The sequence below is a fragment of the Colossoma macropomum genome, unplaced genomic scaffold, assembly GCF_904425465.1.
Source record: "Colossoma macropomum unplaced genomic scaffold, Colossoma_macropomum, whole genome shotgun sequence".
Taxonomy (NCBI): Eukaryota; Metazoa; Chordata; class Actinopteri; order Characiformes; family Serrasalmidae; genus Colossoma; species Colossoma macropomum.
In genome coordinates, this window is record NW_023494805.1 from 7,845,341 (window position 1) to 7,867,483 (window position 22,143).

Below are 22,143 nucleotides of genomic sequence, written 5' to 3' on the forward strand. Positions count from 1 at the left end.
GCTGGATCTTTCTTATCCATGTCCTATATAGAGTTCTATAGTAGAGCGTCTGACAGGCTGTTGAGTTTGCAGTGTGCAGTGATTGAAATGCTCATTATACAGTATAAAGCCAGTGGTGAACCATGACTGTAAGTGCTAGTCCTTCGGTTCAGGGCGTAAATGTCAAATCTCTGTCAGAAATGAGGGGAAAAACACGCCTACGATAATGCTGATCTCTGATGGTGCCCTATGGGATTGTAGTAGTATGTTAGCGCTAAGCTTTTTTTGCCCATTTTAGATTAAACTCAGACTTTTGAAGCTTGTAAAGGTGCTCCATGTTCAAAGCCTTAACAGACATTAACATATTTTATCTTGCAGCAAATTTTCAGTAAAGAGTCTCTGCATAGTATCTAGTATCTAGAACGTCCACAAGGCCTAGAGTGACATTTGTGAGAGAAAGATGGTCCCACCCATTATAAATCTCAGGTTATTGCACTGTAATGATGTTCATAGTTAATCTAACATGCGAGTCCTTCGGTTCAGGGCGTTAATGTCAAAGCTCTGTCAAAAACGAGGGAAAACGCGTCTATGATGATGCTAATTTCTGCTAATACCCTGTGGGATTCTAGTAGCATGCTAGCGCTAAGCTAAAGGCGTTTAACACAGACGTTTGAAGCTTGTCAAAGACACTCTGTTTAAAGCCTTAATAGTCATTAACATATTTTATCTAGTAGCAGATGTATGTGACTCTTACAGTAAGGAGTCTCTGCATAAAGTATCTAGAACTTGCAGAAGGCCTAGAGTGACATTTTATGAGAGCAAACCAGTCCCACCCATCATAAATCAAAATGGGTTTATTGCACTGCAGTTACGTTCATAGTTAATCTAACATGTTAGTCCTTCAGTTCAGCTCCTGAACCAGTGGGAGAGTTTGTTTGGCTGCATCTACAGGATACAGGAAAAGAATTCCCGATAGGATAATTTTCCATGTCAAGACCCTTTTGTTTCTAACCAAAACAGTGAAATCAGAGAATTACTGCAATACTTGCGGAGTTGAAATGCGCCGAGCACGATCATTCTGTTCAATTACAATGAGCCGAATGTCTTTTTTTCCACAAAACCCATTCAGGCTTCTCTGAAGGCCTAGAAGGCCCTGAGGGTTCCGCTCTGTGCAGTCCTGCTGGAGCTGATCTGGACCTACTGTGGCCCGGCTCTCCACTCAAACAAGTATCATCCAGCACACTTTCACGCTCAAGTTAGTGCTCTGCCCTCTGCGACCTCTAGTGGTGTCTAAGTGAACTGCGGTTTAACTGCTCAAGTGGGCTGGTCATGTCTTGTATACCTGAAGCAGACAGACCAGGCTCTGCAAACCATCTACTGAAACAACATACGCCCTGTCAGACTGCTGGACAACCGAAGGTGCCCTGTCCTGCCACAGAGGAGGAAGCCACAGCAGCATTTGCCTTTTCAGTTATTCTGACAGCTTGCTTGCTCACTTCATTTTGCGAACCACTTGGGACCAATAATTAGGCAGAATCAAGTGGTCATAATTTTAAAAAATGCTAAATTAAAAGAATAGCCAGTGTGGCCGTGTTGTTTTTAAACAGAAAGGCCATTAAATGCAAGTTAGTGTTCATTTTTTCAGTGTGTCCACCTTTTACCTTTATTATAGCTTCCATTGGTTTCAAGAGACTTGCCTTCAGTTTTCCACACCTCCAAAGTTTAGTCTTAGAAGTTGGTTGCGTTTCCTGCATCTCATGGTCCAAGTAATCCAAAACACATTCCGTGAGATCACCAGCAGCTTCTGTTTGACTTGAAATATTCCTTCTGTATTGTCTTTTTATATATATATATATATATATAGTAAATATTACCATCATTCACGCTGTCAGTATCAGCGGCTTTGTTTTTTCTGGCTTGGTTGAAGCGGCGGGCCACGAGACCTCGTTGCCGAGGGATACAGCTGACTGACGTAGGTGCGCCACAGGCAAGGCTAGTGGACACACAGGCCCAGCAAGCGGGCTGCTATGCTGAAGGCTAAATCGAGGCTAAATGCTATTAATACTCCAAGAGTCCGGTGTTTTTTTTCTTCTGTACAAACTACAGTAACTAAACAGCCATCAGTCATAGGACTAGATCAAGAGAACTGACCAGCTGTTGGTCCACAGCAGCAATGACAGTTGTGCGTGTTTTAGTAAAATTGCAGACAGTGTACAAATTTAAGTGACTGTGCATATAAAGTGAGTGAGGTCAAGTTTCATGGTGAAGCGGCTGAGTGCAGCAGATGAAAGTGAGTAGTGTGGCTGAGGCAGCATTTCAGTGAAAATGTTTATTGGTGCATCAGGATCAGGTAGATCTGTTCAGCAGTCTGACTGCCTGCGGGGGGAAACCGTTCATGAGTCTGGAGGACTTGGCCTTGACGCTGCGTAGTCTTCTTCCAGATGGGAGTGCAGTGAACAGTCCGTGTGATGGATGAGAGGGATCCTTCTTGATGCTGCACGTTTTCCTTTTGTCCTTAGTGGCAGAGAAGCTTGACCCCATGATGGACAGTGCAGTCTTCACAACCCTCTGCAGTGCTTTCCTGTCTGAGGCAGAGCAGTTTCTCTACCAGACAGTGAAGCTGCAGGTCAGGATGCTCTCTGTGATGCTTCTGGCTGTGCAGGCCGGCCCTCTTCAGCCTCTTAGGACGTAAAGGCGCAACACTGCCTTCTTCACTAAGATGGAGCTGAAAATAGTCCTTTTCTTTTAGTCTGTAGCTGCTGTGGAGTTTCATATGAGTCTGATTAGCTGTGCTGATCTCAGATCAGGTGCAGGTGTGATAGAGTTCTCTGCAGGTGAGTCTAGCGTGTGTGGATGTGTGTGTGGATCAGTGTAATTGATGGATAACAGCTGGCAGATTCTGTCTCGGAGTGTTTTGAAGGAGCTCTTTAGAGTCTAGAAGAATTATTCACATCCAGACTCACACCTGAACACCTGGACCTGTGTGTGTGTGTTTGGAGAGGTTCTGTGTGGGGGGTGTGCATGTGGAGGGGGCTGTGTGTGGGTAGGTGTGTGCAGCAACAGGTAGCGTGAGTGTTTGCCAGCTCTGCGTGCCAGAGCGTCAGTTTGACATTCATCAGACAATTAATTATACCAACATCGTGCCTGCTGATAGGGCGACCGCCCTGCGCCATGGAAACAGAGCGACAGATTGAAGGACGAGGGGAGATGGAGGGATGGAGGAGGGAGGAGAGGGCTGGATGCCTTCCTGGAGGCGTCACAGAGAGGCTGGCAGCTAAAATACTCTTCACTGTGAGGCGCCGTTCAGGACATAGTTTATACACCGATCAGGCATAACATTCTGACCACCTCCTTGTTTCTACGCTCATTGTCCATTTTATCAGCTCCACTTACTATATAGGTGCACTTTGTAGTTCTACAGTTACAGACTGTAGTCCTGTTTACCCTGTTCTTCAGTGGTCAGGACCCCCATGAATCCTCACAGAGCAGGTACCATTTGGGTGGTGGGTCATTCTCAGCACTGCAGTAACACTGATGTGGTGGTGGTGTGTTAGTGTGTGTTGTGCTGGTCTGAGTGGATTGCTGGACTGAGAATAGTCCACCAACCAAAAGTATCCAGCCAACAGTGTCCTGTGGGCAGCGTCCTGTGACCACTGATGAAGGACTAGAGGATGACCAACACAAACTGTGCAGCAGCAGATGAGCTATCGTCTCTGACTTTACATCTACAAGGTGGACTGACAAGGTAGGAGTGTCTAATAGAGTGGACAGTGAGTGGACACAGTGTTTAAAAACACACACTAACACACCACCACCACGTCAGTGTTACTGCAGTGCTGAGAATGATCCACCACCCAAATCACACATTAGTCCCCTGACAGGAAATGTTATTATTTTATTTATTTTGCTCTATTTTTGGTATTTCCAGTGTGTGTGTGGGTTGCTTGTACACTGTTACATCCACAGTACACACAACCCACACACACTGTAGAATGTATGTTCAGCAGACAGATCTGTATGAAACTCTACAGTATAAGATCTCTGTGATCATCACACAAATACAGACTTTCAGCTGAGAAAAGCAGCACACAGGAAAGCAGATCCGCACCAGTGGCGTAACCGGCATAACCGGATTTTCATTTTAGGGGGAGCCAGCTAACCTCTTTTATTTCTTTATCCTGTTTATTTGTTCTGTAGCCACATGTCTGGTCAAGAATCACTTCCACATGAAAATCACTCGGGCAGGTCAGCGAGTGTTAAAGTGTCACTCAGTGGTTGCTGTTGTTAGCTCTGTATTGTACTAAACAAGCATCCAGCTCTGCTTCAGAACCACAACAGTTAGAATAGTCACTTCCTTTTAAAACACACCCCGCATTAAATAGCCCCTCCTGACGCCCCACCCACGGTGCTTGATTGACGGATGTGCCTCGTTGACAGTGAAAATGCAATTGCAAGCAGGGCTTTAAATACATTTTCATTTTAGCAGAGCCGAAGTGCGACGATGTGGAAATGCAATTGCAAATGGGTGATTATTATTCCTTTTTTAATGTGTGTCATTAAAACAATGAAGATGAAATGACAAAAGCACTTTGCTTTTCAGTATTAACTTTTTATAGCAGCCATTGAATTTAATAATGTATATTTTTACACACACACACACACATATATATATTTATATATATATATATATGTTTATTTGTTTTTTGGTGGTTTGTTTTTGTGACAGTAGCCATTACTGCTTCATACAGTGGCAAGTGGCCATTTTAGAGGAATTCCGCTATATATATATATATATATATATATATACATATATACATACTTTTTTTTCAAAATTTCTGCATAATTTAATGGTTGAGATGTAAAAACCTCAGTGAGAGTAGTTTGATGTTAAATGGCTCATTGTAGAGAAACGTACTGACTCTGCTTACTTTACCCTGGTGGTGATAGGAACCAGGGGTCACAATGACTACAACACAAATATGCACAAAAATAGCCTTTTATTTACTATCAAAACCCACCAAGGAGCCTGTCTTCTGAGTCTTCTATATAATGTTGATGATGGTAAAATAGTGATAAATCTAAAATAATATGTTTTCTTTGGGGAATATTTTGCCGTATAACACCCTGCATGCACCTCTCCAGCATGAATGGATTTTTGAAAAGTATGTTTTGGGCCAAAAAACTTTGAAAAAAAAATCTCTGATTTCAAATAAAACAAGGTCTCTGACATCAGGCTGTGCTTTCATAACCATTTCTAATATTAACCTTCAGTGAGGGAGCTTTTAAAGTTGGATGGCTGGTTCCTATCAGCACCACTGTGAACAATTCTGACTCAGTAAGTTTCTCTACATGGAGAATTTCACACCAAACCACTCTGACTGACTTCCAGTGTAGTGGTTTAATTATACAGTACAGGTCAAGCCCAGTGCAGAGAAGCACTTGCTGGTTCTAATGTGTTTATCGTGATAACGATAAAAATATGGTTTATCGTGCTGCCCTATTTCTTATATAGTCATCGTAATACATCTCGTTTTATGTCCATGTCGCCCGTCCTAGTATGAACCCTCACCCAGGCGGTCTGCAGTCGAGGGGCTCTGGTTTGTGAGCGTGTGCTCCTGCTGGAGAACATCTGTAACAGTTCCTAAAGAGGGCGCTTAGTGGATTAACTGCAGACTAATTGAAGATTAAGCTCTTCACAAAGTGTGAAAGTGCCGTTTCCACGGAGACCAGAAACCCCCTCCTCCGCATGCTCTCGCACACACAGACAGAGACGAACAGGCCCTCATCTCACGCTCAGAAAGCCCCTCGTTTCCCCCCGTCTCTGTCTCTGTGCTCTGCTCTGATGCCTCAGACTGAGGCTGATACATTGTGATCTCCCGAAGCGATACAGCAGGTTCATCACCATCAACTCCAGCGCGCTTCAGACCACACTGTTTACTGTGACGCCCCCAATCTGTGGCACTGTGGGGGGGACGGGGGGACACAGCGAGCGGGAGGACGCCGAGCGAACCTGAGACACGATAACAGAGAGGGAGAGAGAGATGAATGCAGAGATGGATGTCCTGGTGTTTTTCCATTAGCTGTCGTTTCGTGAGTGGGCGAGATGTTGTTGTTGCTGTTGTTGTTGTCCATCACTGACCAGCAAGTAACTGCGAAGAAGAAAAAAAGAAAAACCCTTCACATAACGCTCTTGTACTTAAAGGGCCCATCTCAGTGGAAACTGATAATGGTAACACTTTCTATGAATGTCACCTTTGTAAGCATCTATAAACACATTTATAACATGTTATAATGTATTCATAAGGCATTATAAACATGGTTATAAATATTTATAAAAAAGAATTACACTGAATTACACTTTATAGCCATGTTTATTATACATTATGAATTGTTAATATAATGCTTTATAAATATTGTTAATAACATGTTATAATGTCAGTGCCAAAGAAGTCAGTCCCAGCTTGGAGAGTGTAAAGTAAAGACAAATACCAAGCTAACGGTGGTGTACATTACCTTTCCCACATTGGGTAAAACACTGATGGCAGCACTAGTTTAAACTCTGACATTTGAAGCCTGTAATGTGCTTTATTGTGTATGTTTTAGTGTTTCAGTAAATCCTCCAGTAAATACTTCAACTTGAAGCCTCACTCTGAACACTGGAGGAGGCTTTAGTACAGTACGCTTCACTTTACTTAGAGCGGACAAATACGACTTATGAGCGCTTATAATTTGTTATGATCAGTACTTATAATGTATTATGTTAACAATTCATAATGCATAATAATCATGGCTATAATGTATTTGCATGGCTATAATGCATTTTTATAAATATTTATAGCTATGTTTCTAATGTCTTATGAATGCATTATAACATGTTATGAATGTGTTTATAAAGGTGCTTACAAAGGTGGCCTTCATAGAAAGTGTTAACCTGATAATAATATTTATGTCATGGTTCTGGTGTGTGTGTGTGTGTGTGCGTGCGTGCGTGTGTGTATATATATATGTATATGTATATATATATATATATATATATATATATATATATATATATATATATATATATATATATGGATGGATGGATGATTGGATGGAAAGGTCACTTTATTAATAGGATAGATAGATAGATAGATAGATAGATAGATAGATAGATAGATAGATAGATAGATAGATAGATAGATAGATAGATAAATAGACAGACAGACAGACAGATGGAAAGATGAAGGATGAAAGGATAATTATATATAGAATTTTGATTGTATCTGTGAAAGATAACAGTACGTCAAGGAGAAAATAACAGTAAAATTGTTTTTTTTGTGGTGGAGATGTCGTTAAAGGCATTAGGATTTGGCCTCTAGTTGACGGCCGTACAGATGCAGTGCCCAACAGTGGGGCTATTTACAGGGCTGGATCTACAGCTGTGTTTATCTCTCTTCTGCCTTTGTTCGTCCTTGCTTCATCTCTTGTCTTCAAAACGCTGATTTCTAAACTGCTTCATTCAAGCAGTAATGACTGTCCCTCACATAGAGGCACACAAAGATGTGTTAAGCTCTGTCGGTCACCCCAGATGACCTCACAAACTCTTCCAAGATGTATAATCCAGTCCACAGTCAGAAAGTGAGTAAGCCAGCTTGAGTGAATCTCAATTCGATCAGAAGAATACTTGTAGAATACATACCCACTAATTTAAAAATATATACCATCTTTAAAAGAAACACACTATCCTACTAAAGCCTGAGGAGACTGATAAATCAATGTGATCAGTTATTAATCTCAGTGTTACTAAGCTCTGCTAAAGCCTGAGTAGACTGATAAATCAATGTGATCAGTTATTAATCTCAGTGTTACTGAGCTCTGCTAAAGCCTGAGTAGACTGATAAATCAATGTGATGATCAGTTATTAATACTAAAGCCTGAGTAGACTGATAAATCAATGTGATCAGTTATTAATCTCAGTGTTACTGAGTTCTGCTAAAGCCTGAGTAGACTGATAAATCAATGTGATCAGTTATTAATCTCAGTGTTACTGAGTTCTGCTAAAGCCTGAGTAGACTGATAAATCAATGTGATGATCAGTTATTAATACTAAAGCCTGAGTAGACTGATAAATCAATGTGATCAGTTATTAATCTCAGTGATACTGAGCTCTGCAGTTGTATCACCACCTTCAGAACGATGGATCATGATTAATCAATTCACTTTTACACTCCTAGCGTGCATCAAACTGATGCCGTCCTCCAAAGCCCCCTTTTTTTCTATGGAGGTGGTCCCAGCTGCCTCTAACTGCAGCTCCATCTTCTGCAACTCTCCAAAAAAGGAGAGGGAGGAGCGAAGGAGGAGAGTTTTTGCTACAAAGTGTTGTCAGTATGTGGGTCAGGACTCTGTGGTACGCTGAGTGGAGTGTGTGAGCAGTGTGTGTAGCCCAGTTTGCAGGAGGCCGCAGAGGGACCCTGTAATGAGCTGCTGTTCGGGGACCTGGCCTTGTTCTCTCAGGGTGACAGCAGAAAATGAGCCCTACCACTGCACATGTTATAGATGTCTATGAATCCACAGGCCTTGTATTCAATACAGTGCTGTTCAAAAGTCAGAGAGCACCTTTCACTTATTTCATTTCCAGCCAAAATGGCCATCAGCGTCACAGAAAAGAACAGAAAATTAAACAGGAGCCTCAACAACTAAATATAATTCAGTTTTTTCAGTAGTTACTGCATTTGTTGCCTTTTATTACAGCCTACATTCTTAGAGACTTGCTTTCAGTTTCACAAAGAAATCTGCAGGGATATTTTTCAAAGTTCAGTCTTAGAAGTTGGTTGCATTTTCTGCATCTCAAAATCCAAATAATCCTAAACACAGTTAAGTAATGCTGAAGTCTAGACTTAGTGAGTGTGTTTACATGCGATCAATAATCCGATCAAAATTGGATTTCTGCAGTTATCTGATTAAAATGGTCATGGAAACAGCACACTCTGATTTCTTAGATCAGAGTAAGGTCTAGAAATCTGATTAAGAAATCCGATAAAGAGAGCGGGATTTTAGCTCAGTAGTCAGATTTCTCAGTGCATGTGAACTCTTACTCTGATTTCTTTCAGATTTCTCAGTCTGAGCATGTGCAAAAACACAGCGGTACCAGAAATAAGCGAGCAGCGCTGCCCGAAACACTTTTGGAGCGAAACTGAAAGCGACTACATGCTTGACGAAATGAAGGATTTAAGGATTTAATGAAGGATCTTTATCTTCTAGATGTAAATTCATAGTTTCTGGTAAAATTGCGCGATGTTTTAAAAAAAATAGCCGCAACATAACATTTAAATTTTTATGTTACGTTTACGTCACGTCGTCTTCTGTGAGTTTATTGGCTGGTTGCAAAGCAGAAATCCGATTACTGCCTGACTCATGTAGACTCATGTAAACACTGATCGAATTACTGACCAAATCTGATTTTATTATCAAGTACATGTAAACATACTCAATGTTTAAGAAAATGCTTTGCAGAAGAAACTCAAATGCAGACATTACAATCAAATTTACTAATAACTGCGTGAGTTTTATTAATTAAGCAGTTTTTAAATGAGTAATTAATCTAATGGAATCTTATTACACCTAATACATGTGATTTGACATTGGAGTTCCTCTTTAAAGACGTTCGAGGCTCACGCTTAAATACTTGAAATATGTTCCTAAGACAAATACAGAGTGAAGTTTTGTATGTATTAATTTTTATTTGAATTTATTTACAAAACAAGAATTTTATATTATTTCTGGTAACACTTTATATGGGTGGTCCACTGTAGATGCTTTGTAGATATGCAGTTTATCTTTAACTAACATTCAACTAAATACCTGTTAAATGGAACTGAACTTGAAGTTGAGTGTGAAAGATTCTATTAAATCCCTCCCTAATCCTAAACTTAACCCTAACCTCAAGGCAAAACCTACACTACTCCTAAACTTAACCCTAACCTCAAGGCAAAACCCACACCTACTCCTAACCCTAACCTCAAGGCAAAACCCACACCTACTCCTAACCCTAACCCTAATGTTGTTGGTAATCAGCTATCACCAGAAAGTTTGTTAATAATTTATCTGTAGATCATCTATAGGGGACCATCCCCATAAAGTCTTAAGGTGACATGAAGGTGAAGAGAGGCTGCTCTGAAAAATCGGGCGCTGTATGTGTGTTAGGCATTAAAGGGTTTTTTCCCTTGGAGGGAGCTGTCCAGGGAAACTGGCCCTTCCTGCACAAGAGGAGAGGAAGGAAACCGTCTACTATGACGGAAACACTCCCTATACAGCACACATAACGCGCTACACCCATTCAGTGCATGGTAGCTTAACATGTTATACCATCAGAACACATGAACTCCATATGTTAGTCTGAACATCCAGTTATACGCAAATGTTTGAACACCTCCAGTCTAATGACGTTTTGTTGATTGTTAAAAATAACCGAAAATAAGTTAACACACTCTCTACACACTCTCAGAAATTAAGGTCTAAAACTGCCCCTCTTGTCAATGGGGTGGGACCCTCAAGGGTACGTCTCAGTACCTCTAGTCAGGGAACATAACTGAACCATAATCCACTGAAATTATATTGTTGTATAAGTTGTTCTGACTCCACACACCCCGACTCGTCTCCAGGACTTTTATTTTATTGTTCTGTTTTAAAACATTCGGTTATGAAAAGGTACAAATATGAACTTTTCACCTGGAAAAACATGTTTACGGTTCACAATCAGACCTTAAAACCACTGTTGTATCTCTGAGGGAACATTTACATTGTTTGTACCTTGATGGATGAAAAATGTTCTTGCATAATACCAGTGCAGGAAACGCATGAATGTGTCATGTTAGTGCAGATTTACCACTTTCATTATTTACTGAGTTTAATATATTGGGGAAAAAATAAGACATAAAAAATAAGATGTGCTTTAACCTCTGCACAGACCACATTTTATGTATAATTGTCCCCCAAATATATTGAATTCAGTGAATAAACAGTAATTGTGCATTGCAGTGTGTGTTCTCTGTAGAGGATGCGTTAATTTTACACTTACAAAGTCAACAAAACTTTTGCACACATCTGTAAACAGCTTTAACCACACATGTATCTTGCTGCTGACCAGTGGTTGCCACAGTGGTCACTATCCTGTCGGAACTACTTTTTTTGGCGAAAGAAGTGCAAATTAAAATGTTGGCGATGTCGCCCGCAACCAAATCACAGTCATGGTGTTATTCGCAGTAACGCAGTGATCCTCATGTTCTCTTGCTTAAATAGTTCACCATCACTTCACACTCTCTCTTCCTTTTAGTAGAAACTCATATTTGACTTTTCACTCTTTTATTTGAGATTTGACTTTTTACCCTGTTGAAGGACTTTAAGGCGAAGTCGTCTCTCAATCTCATTTTTAATGACTCGATAAATCAGTTTGTTCTGAGGAACCGTTATGAACCTCATCCTGCAGGCGCATCACCAATTTCCCCATCATTCAAGATTCAAGATTCTTTATTGTCATTGCACCAGGTAAACTAGGAATAAGGCAAAAATATAGGCTAATATGAAATATAAAATGCAAGATATTAAAGGAAAGACTATATATTTAAAATGATTGAAAAAAATAAAACTATAAAATAATTTAAAATAAAATTATAAAAAAGTAAACAAAAATAAAACTAAAATAATTTAAAATAAAATTATAAAAAAGTAAAATAAAAGGGTGGATGTAAAAGAATGTAGCAGGTATAGTATTGCATATGAGGGTACTGCACATATGTGAGAGGGAGTATTTCTATTTACAGATGCAGTTTAATAATAAATATAAAGTGCGGATGAATGTAAACATCTTTTAATGTCCTTGAGTGTGATTTGGAAAGGTGAAGGTAGATGTTCTGTTCCTGTGTTGTTGGTGCCTGGATGGCTGTGTATAACGTCAGTGTTGTGCAGTGTTCAGTTCTCTTCTTGCACTGGGGTAGAGGCTGTTCTGAAGTCTGTTTGTCCCGTGATGTGATGGACCTGTATCGTCTGCCTGAGGGTAACAGGTCGAACAGATGATGACCAGGATGAGGTGGGTCTTTCAGGATGTTAGCTACCCAGCTGAGGCAGTGGGACCTCTCCTGTCCACTGCTGAGCTGCTGGTGTACCATGTGTAGATGCCATATGTAAGCACACTCTCACTGGAGCAGTGGTAGTAGGACGCCAGAAGCTTCTTTTGCAGGTTGCAGAGCGCAAATCCATTCCGTACCGTCACACTGTAAACTCGACGGGTGTGAATGAATCTCGGCCCGTTTCCCGTGTGCACGTAAACAGGACGCCCCTGAGTCGTGTGCCCCACCCTCCACTCCCCTCTCTGGGCGGGTTCTGACGCGGAGGACGCTGGACAGAGCTCTGCTGACAGTTATTGTTTCGCTTTCCTTCTTCGCATTGTTCCTTTTTTTTAAACTGTCCATTCCTGTTTGGAGAGCAGATACGATCTTATGGGCGTTCCATCACTGTCATACGTGGAACCTACGGAAGGGTGGGTGTGTGTGTGTGTGTGTGTGTGTGTGTGTGTGTGTGTGTGTGTGTGTGACCTTGCCTTTGCTATATTTATCTGTGTGTTTACACTTGGATAAGCGCTCGCCAGCACCTTCAGAAGAGTCTGAGCTATTGTGTTGGTCTGTGTGACATCAGGAAGCTAAAGCTGCAGATGAGTTTATAGGGCTGTGACTGTAGATCACATTATTAATTGAGGAATTTGCTGAATTTTGCTGGGGTTTTTGGCCGGTTAATCTCACAGTCCATCGGTTATTTTTCGTGAATATTCAGGTGGGCTGTTTATTATTTTTAAATAAATAAATTTATTTATGTATTTATTCGATTAATTGAGTAATATACTGAATTTTTGGCACTTAATCCAGTAAAATACTAATTATTTTGATGGTTAATCCATACTAATGTGAATTTTTAAGAAGGCCAAACAGTAAAAATGGGATTAACTGAATGAATTTTTTTAAGTACTGTTGTAATGAAAATGCAATATATTCATTAATTCATTAGAAGGTAAAATTCATATCATTTATCAATTATTATTATTATCAATTTAATAAAAATTTTGATGAATCGTCCTAATTTCTAGCTGATTTTCCTGATTTAAGTTACTTGTACAGCTTCTGCATTAGCTGTGTTTTGCAGAATGTTTGCAAACTGTGCTTATCATTGTACTCTCAAGTTTATACACAAACATACATCACACACACACACACACACACACACACACACACACACACACGAGAAAACCTCATATCTCCGAAATGATGACTTTACAGGAAAAGGAAAAAAACTACTCTACTTTTAATGTAAGTCAATGGAACCAGAGTTTTTTCCAAGTAATTTTGGGTCGTTTCTTTTGGTCCATTCATCATGAAATTTACACACAATGTAAAGGACAACAGGCATTTTTAAATTATGTCAAAAACTGAAAAGCGACAAAAATGGAGATGCAAGGTTTTCTTCCAACAACAGTGATTGATATATATTTATTTATTTATAGATAGATAGATATATAATGTGTGTGTGTGTGTGTGTGTGTGTGTGTGTGTGTGTGTGTGTGTGTGGGTGGGTGAATGGGGTTCTTATAGTGTCTTAGAATGTGCATTCTGACTACTTGCTATAAAGTATAAAATTAAATGCATACGTTTTTTACAAATCAAAGCAAAGCGCTCACTGTTAAAACCTCAAATCACTCTTTCGCTAAGCCTGTTTATTTCCTCTGGTTTCTATAATGTAATGTAAAGCATATCTGAGTATTGATTACAGTGTTTGGATATGACCCGAGTGACCCGAGCACATCCCTAGTGTGTTTTGTCTTGACCCTCAATGTTTTGAATGTCAACAGCTCTACTTATAGCAGCGTAGTCCTTTTTTCCCTTCAGTCAGTTGAGTGTGAAACTTCACGTGTGTCCAGACTGGTGTGTTAAACTTCACACGTGTCCTGTTTATCCTGTGAACAGCTTGTTTTATTGCAGTTCTCTAGGACAGGCAAAAAGGCACGTATAGAGAATAGCCCAGGTTGAATTATTGAGCACTCTTACGAGCACTTTTCCAGAAGCGCGGCTGCTTGTTTGCTGCAGGTCAGCCTCAGGGCTCTATTTTTGTAGAACCTGAGCACGTTGGCGCTCTCAGCGCCTTCACGTTGGAAGGGTGAAAGCATCTGCTGCTAGTAAGGCCGTGAAATAGGGAGCTGACAGCACATTTAACAGTGACTCAAGGAAATAAAACAGACTAAAGTGCGTTCTGCTGTTAAAGTGCCGACTGTACATTGGGGATTTTTTTTCATGGATATGTCTTTCTGAAAACAGACGTGTTTCAGATCTACAGTGGGATCCAAAAGTCTGAGCCCACCGGTGAAAATGCTTCTATTTTTGTATACCTTTGTAATTTTATTCAGTATATTATGTTACATTATTAAATAGTTCTGTTAACAGCATTTTTTGAGTAAAATGTAGAAGCTTTGTAAACGTTGGAGGTCCCGAGTTCGATCCCTGGTGATGCCAGGGAGAGCACAGTTGGCTTCGCTCTCTCTGGGTGGGTAGGATGGACCCCTCAGGTGTCTGTAAGCTGATGTAACAGAACTGGCCGTTGGTGCTTTCTTCCGAGCGCGTTCAGCTGTCCAGCGGTGTTGCGTGAGCAGCAGTTTGAAAAGATGGTGGCGCTTCACAGGTCTACGAAGGAAGCCTGTGCTAACGTTCAGCCTACTAGTGCTGGTGGTGTTGTGTGATTGGCGGAGTCCTAACTAGTGGGTGGAATTGGATACGACTGAATTGGGGAGAAAAAAAAAACAGTACATGCATGAATTTCAGAGTTAGTATTTAATACTGTATGTCCCTCTTTTGCTTCACTGACAGTGTCCTCTAAAGCTGGCATGGACTTCATCGAACAGTGAACTGACCAGTCAATCAAATCCACCCGAAAGTCTGAAAACGAGCTTCACTGAAAGGAATAATACTAAGAAAAAAAATAAAATAAAAATCTGACCTTTTAGCTCAAATGCCTTAAAGTGGTCAGTGTCAAAAATGTACTAAATACTGAATAGTGACCTGGAAATAATACTTGCATGCAGTCTTGCATATTTCTTCTTCACTTATCATAACGATTCAAAATAAAACTGTTGTTCATTTATTTATTTAAATGAGAAAAATCCCAGGTTTTCAATGTGGTCTGAGATATTTGGACCCCTCTCTATGGGGTCAGTTTTCCAAGCCCAGAGGATTTTCAGTGGAGAAATGTACAGTTACTTGTATGTCAGTTGGCAGATTAGTTTTGCAGAGGTAGATGAATGTAGTGTCGGGAATCTTTCCCAAGGACTGTTATTGGTATAATAAAGTAGAAATATAAAATCCATATAATGGAAAACTACATTGAAATAAAAGTGTTTGTGTAGTGGGTGAACGCTATTCAAGTTTCAAAACCGTTCACTTCAAAGCCTATTTAGCCAACATTTTAAACAAATTGAGCTGCGAAAACAGCCCATTTTGACTATATTGTGTTTGTAATGTCATGAAAGCTAATGCATTTACATGTATCCGCCTATTCAGACCACAGCAGTGTAGCTCTGCCCATTCGCTTTGAATCATTTCAGCCCAGACTGCTTTATGAATGAGCCACAGCCAGTCAGAATAGAACTCATTCACATGTGTCAGTCTTAAGGGCACAGTAACAAAAACAGCCTGTTTAATTGTAAGGGATAAAGAGAGGCTGGAAAATGGTCTCGTAAAAATGAATGATGAGGTATTAAAATCTGGCTGGAGTTTTGAGATGTGCAGGAAGATCAGTGACTACGTTGTGGGAGAAGAATAAATGGATGCTGACGCCTCAGGCACTACATTTTTAAATGCGGACTGAATGCTGAATGAAATTTGCTGGTTATGTTCTGTTTGTGTAGCATGTAATTTAATGTACTGTTTAAACAAGGCAAATGTGTAACACACAGTACGACAGGCAGCGCAGGTGAGGTTGCGTGTGTGTCCGAATGTATTGCACATCTTCGGCGGTTGCAGCGTCCAAACCCAGAGCTACCTGTTTGACGTGGTGTCAGGAGAGCAGGACCACACATAGACATTTCAAGGGGGAGGAGCTCAAGGACGAAATAAAAGGGCAACATGGACCTAAATTAATCCACAGCATATGGCAGGCATTCATATATAACTCAGAGAGATTGCAGTCGTATTTCAGACGAAACTGACCATCATCATGAGCGGCCCAAAATACTAACATTACTACCCGGCCGGGGATTTGAACCCTGTTCTGTAGTGTACCAGACAGAAGCACTGTCCACTTTGTAGGCTTGTGAGAATGTACTATAGTCTGATCGCTGACCTGTCAGTTTATTTTCTGAAAACAGGGCCGTAAATGCTGACTAAGAGGCCACTCCTTTCAGCGGGTTCCTTCTTCTACTGCTAAATCAAGGAAAAACTGAAAACTGACCCTTGGCAGTGAAATCTGGAGAAAGCTGCTTTTCGAGAAGCTCGGCTCTTTCGCTTCGTATATCAAACCTGCAGTATGAAACCTGAGCGTAATCTTCGACTCTGAGCTCTGTTTTATCCCACATGTAAACACAGTCACTAAAATAACTTGGACAGGCTTTCGCCAGTAACCTCCGAAGAGTCTGAGCTATTGGGATTGCCTGTGTGACACCATGAAGCTGAAGCTACTGAGGAGTTTGTTGTGGCTGTAGATTGTATTATTAATTGAGGAATTTGCTGAATTTTGCTGGTTATTTTTGCTGATTAATCAGTATTCAGCTGGTCTGTTTACATTTTTTATTTAAATAATTAATTCATTAATTCATTTTTATTAATTATATAATATATACCTTTTTTAGTGCCTAATCCAGTAGTACACTGATTATTTTGATGGTTAATCTATACTAATCTGATTTTTTTAAAAAAGGCCAAACCATAAAAATAGGATTAAATTAATGATTTTTTAATGTTTTTTTTTTTTTTTTAAATGTAACATATTAATTATTTCATTACAAAGGTACATTTTTTACATATTATTATTCTTAAAATTATTTAATCAACCAATTTTTGATGAATCTTCCTAATTTCTAGCTAATTTGCCTGATTAGAGTCACTTGTACAACCTTGTACAAGTTCAGCCTTTTTCTATCTCAGAGCGACACGGAGAAACTTGTTTATGCATTTGTCAGCAGAGTTGATGACCGTAATGCTCTTCATACTGGACTTCCTAAGAAAACAATACATCCTTTACAAAATGCAGCAGCACAAAAACAAAACAGAGAGATCAGATCACTCCCGTTTAGAAAGAGCTGCACTGGCCGTCTGTATCTTTTAGGGTCAATTTTAAAGTTCTGCTACTAGTTTTAAGGCTCTAAATGACCTTAAAGGACTTTAATGTCTCACAGAATGTCTGTCTGTTTATGATCTTAGATCTGCAGATACTGACCGCCTGCAAACACCTTCCGTAAAACACAGAAAACATGAGACTCTTTCAGTTATTCAGTTTTTCAGTTATTAAACTCTGGATCTCAGTTCCATCATTTATTAGGCAGTCAAGCTCACTTTAAAGAAACATCTAAAACCGGATCTCTTTAACTCAGCATTTAATTAACACTCTATCTATTTGGCATTCATCTTTTAATTTGATCTGTATGATTGTCTTTTATGATTTTAATTTAATACTCAGTTTATTCTGCTACTATTAAACCTGTCTATAAAGCACTTCAAGCTGCCACCAGCATGAAAAGTGCTTTATGAATAAAGATATTATTATTATTATTATTATTATTATTATTATTCAATAATAAATTCTAATACCACCAGAGGAAATAACCACGCTTGAGTTTCTCCTCTCTTCCTTTGTAAGCTAATCTTGTTCTTGACTGGTTTAGTAGTTCTTGGTATGGTTTAATCATTTTTGTTAAAGGTTTAATAAGCTGCACTTTTAGAGCCCATTAAGCGCCTCTTAATAATAATAAAGAAAAAATAAATAAATAAAATACTAACAAATAATGATAATTTATTTTAATAATACAAATTTCCTTTGCTGTCATTGTAACCTATTATGATTATTATTATTATTATTATTATTATTATTATGTTTTGCAAGGTAAGGCACTGCATGCATAGATGGCTTAATCAGCACGACTGAGGTTGCTGCCTCTTGCTACTGCAGAATGTTTTGAAGCCGGCATACATTGTTAATTAAAACCTGCTGAAGTTAAGATTATGAGACAGATATGATTATTTTTGTCCATATTAAAGCTGTGGATGGTGCGTTTTGTAGCATTAAAACTATCCTACTTGATTGGCAGTCATAATAGATGGAATCATTGATCAGCTCAAGCCTACCACTTTGAAACGAACCTTTCAGTTTTTTCAAACAATAACTTAAACCTGGTTTAGCGAGTTATTAATGCCCCTTATTGCTTTCCTAAATAGATTATTACTGTTTTACCACTGAGACTTCCAGTGCAGTTGGAGCTAATGAGGTGAAATCTCCCCAGACGTTTAGTACATCATCAAGAGGGGACGCCCAAGAGCGATGAAGCTCATGGAACCCAAGCGGATCCACCAGCTCTGTTTTTGGGGCCAAGCGGAGTTGAGCCTCGCTGAAATGGGTCTTGAAGAATCGCCATATAAAGCAGAATTACTATTTAAAAGACCAAGGGGGCACTTGTACAGTCTGAGGGTGAAACTGCAGGGCCTGAAGCCCATCACCCATCCTTGGTACACGTGCCACAAGTTGACCACTGCTGATTGCAGTATTTGGCCACTAAGCCAGCCTGCTAGTCCTTATTCATGGGCAGATTGAGCACACCAAGACAAGACGATACCTGTTGAACCCCTCTTGTCTTTCGGCACTCTTCTGTGTAATCAACCCTTCACTAACGGACTGGGTTACCATTCAGCCAGACGCAGAAACCTGGACTGTCCACTTAGCCCAGGGAAGCTTACTGCCAAGACGCTCCATTGAGAGGGAACAGGGATAAAAGTCAAATGACTGGTCAAGCTCCAGAATTTGCTGTACTGGTGTCAGAAGAAGGAATGTGAAGTTGAGGGATATGTTAAGTAATACGGAGCTTAGTGTATTCACTCAGGCCCAGAGGTCAGCTTTCAGTGCCTGGGAAAGATCTGTCTGTTTCCCTTCCGAATTCAGCATGATGGTGTTGAATGTGGGCTGAGAGAGCAGTGACAGTAAGAGTGCTGTAGGGGAGTGTGGTCAGCACTGGGGCGAATTCTGTCAATTCAGGATCAATTCAAGAGGTCAGTTCAGGTCATGAGGTGAATAAAATAACCTATGAGAATCTACCTAAATAAGCAGTTGAATGTCAGCTGTTAATTGTGAGCTGAAATAAATTGATTGTATGGTTGTTGTGTGTGTTTTTTTTGTTTTTTTTGGTTAATGAACTAAACAGCTGTCCAACGTTTGTCCTTCGGAGGTGGAAAACATATATTTAACAGAGGATTACACATAAGGCTGAACAACTAAATATAATATATATATTTTTTCAGTATTTACTGTGTCACTCTTTGCTTTTATTACAGCTTACATTCTTTTCAGGAGACTCACTTTGGTTTTTTATAGAAATCTGCAGGGATATTTTTACACATTCTCACAGAGATGAAAGTCCAATTTTCTCTTCATCTTTTATCGTTTTTTGGGTTCTGAATTCAGAAACCCATTATTCTTAATGGCTGTTTTCACTGGGAATTCAGTAAATAACATATCGCTGCTGTCGGAAAAAAACCTCTTATGTCCATTTTTGTCATTTTTCAGTTTTGGACAGTTTGAAAATGCCTGTTGTCCTTTACATTGTATGTAAAGCGATATATAATGTTCAATGCTGGTTAAATGTATTGTAGAAGGTTAAAAAACACTCTGGACTCCATTCCAGGTCATTTTGGACCACTTTGATTGGTTAATTCATGGTGAAATGTTTACACAATGGAAAGGACCGCTGGCATTTTCAGATGGTTTCAATAGCTGAAGTAGCACTGCTATACAATGTTATACGTACATTTTTATTATGTTGTTCATGTAGTTTATAGTGAATATTAGATGCAGCTTCTGGCTCTGGATCTAAAACTCTTTGTTCTACTCTGTCTTTCAGGAAAGCCTCACAACATTGAGAGTTCGGAGCGCGTGCAGCTGTCGGGGACGTATAACGTGCGCAAAGGCAAACTGCAGCTGCCCGTCAACCGTTGGAGCCGCCGGCAGGTCATCCTGTGTGGTACCTGCCTGATGGTGTCATCTGTTAAAGCCAGTCATGTGGGCAAGATGCACATCCTGCCCCTCATCGGGGGAAAGGTAAGGGGGCAACAGCAACTCACATTCACTTCAGGAGAAAAAGTTCAGCTCACGAGAGGCAGAGAATGAACAGAAGTCCACAGAACGTGTTTCCTGTTTCAGTAAATTAATATTGTAAATTGTTTAGTAAAGCTAAAGTTTACCCTATAGATGTCCATATATTATGTCCAGATATTGTCTTTGGTCCACATGTTCTCTTGCCACGCCTGAGCACAAATTTATAAAACTTTTCAGTCCACTTGGCTAAAAATTATTAAAATATTAAATGTTGTCTTTTGGTGATGTGAAACTGCTGATTTAACAAACATTAACCAAAATCCAAAATTAGGAATAGAAGTAGAAAGATTACATGTAATCAAAAAAACCAAACTGGTACTGTTAGATGCTCATCCAAGGTGTAATTATACACAATTATAATCATACACTGTTAGAAATAAAGGTACATTTTTCATCCGTCAGGGTACAAACAGTGTAAATGTTCCCTCAAAGGTACAACAGTGGTTTTAAGGTCCAGTTGTGAACCTTAAATATGTTTAACATCTTCTTTTGGATGCATCACTAAATAGAATATTCAAAAATGTAAATATTGGATAGCTGCAGCCCTGTATCCAAGCATGTAAGAGGGAATGTAGTGTCTCCTGCCGCTGTGCAACAAATAAGCAATTCGCTGTTGTCAGAAGAAAACCTCGTATCTCCATTTTTGTCTTTTTTAGTTTTTGACATAATTTGAAAATCCCTGTTGCCCTTTATATTGTGTGTAAATTTCATGATGAATGGACCCAAAGAAATGACCCAGAATGACTTGGGAAAAAATCTGGTTCCATTGACTTACATTAAAAGTAAAGTAGGTTTTTTTCCTTCTCCTGTAAAGTTACCATTTTGGAGATACGAGATTTTCTTCAGACAATAGCAAATTATTGCACATAAATATTGCATTTTTTACAAAATACTCTTTACAGATTGCACTATTTTTATGTTTACTTTACAGTTGACATTTGATGATACATACAAAATATTCATTCTATGCTTTGTGTTGTACTTTATTAATTTTTACGCAGTAAAAGTTTTTACTAGCTAATTTAAAGTATGATGATTACATAGAATGTATTTCCCTGTTGTTGTTATGAACCACTTACTCTGAGAAGAACTTGTTGACCTTTGGCTACGACGCCTACATGTTGTTTCCTACCTGCAGAAGGTGACCTTGTCCTCTCTCTCCTCCCTCTGTGTGTGTGTAGGTAGAGGAGGTGAAGAAACACAGCCACTGTTTGGCCTTCAGCTCGGCCGGGCCTCAGAGTCAGACGTACTACATCAGCTTCGACAGCTTCACTGAGCATCTTCGCTGGCACCGTCACGCAGCCAAGGTCTGTCTCTGTGAGCATTGGTTGTAGGGGGGCCGTGTTCGTGGGGGGACGTCTCACGCAGCACCACAACATATTGGTAGCTTTATGAGGTTCTCTGAGTCGATGGCTTTACTGTTTCAATCTGTTAAAGCATTTTGAAAAACCTGGAGAACCACATCTGAACTCACATCTGAGCCCAACCTGAACTACACAAAAGTTTGAACAAATAACGTTTTGTTGAATTTCTAAGTGAAAATAGGTGAACAGATCCTCTACAGAGAATATACTAAAACATTGCATTTTTCTGCAAATTTCAGTGCAAAGTTTCTATTTATTTAACATATTAGGGAAAATAAAAGCTTAAAATATAATATAGTATTTTTCCCCAACATGTTAAATTCTGCAAATAGATATTACTTATTTATTTGCATGAAAGAGAACTTCCACCATGGTTTGGTATGAAATTCACTGTAGAGAAATTTACAGACTCTGATTCCTTTACAGTGGTGCT

The 22,143-nt window shown here is 39.6% G+C and overlaps 1 protein-coding gene across 1 annotated transcript in view; it reads left to right on the forward strand.

Moving 5' to 3' along the window:
* Nucleotides 1-22,143, forward strand: part of phlpp1 (PH domain and leucine rich repeat protein phosphatase 1) — a 120,197-nt gene that overhangs the window by 63,520 nt on the left and 34,534 nt on the right. Inside the window, exons 2-3 of the mRNA XM_036596557.1 lie at nucleotides 20,093-20,289; nucleotides 21,528-21,653. Of these exons, the coding sequence (XP_036452450.1) occupies nucleotides 20,093-20,289; nucleotides 21,528-21,653 (323 nt within the window). The remainder of the gene's footprint in view (nucleotides 1-20,092; nucleotides 20,290-21,527; nucleotides 21,654-22,143) is intronic.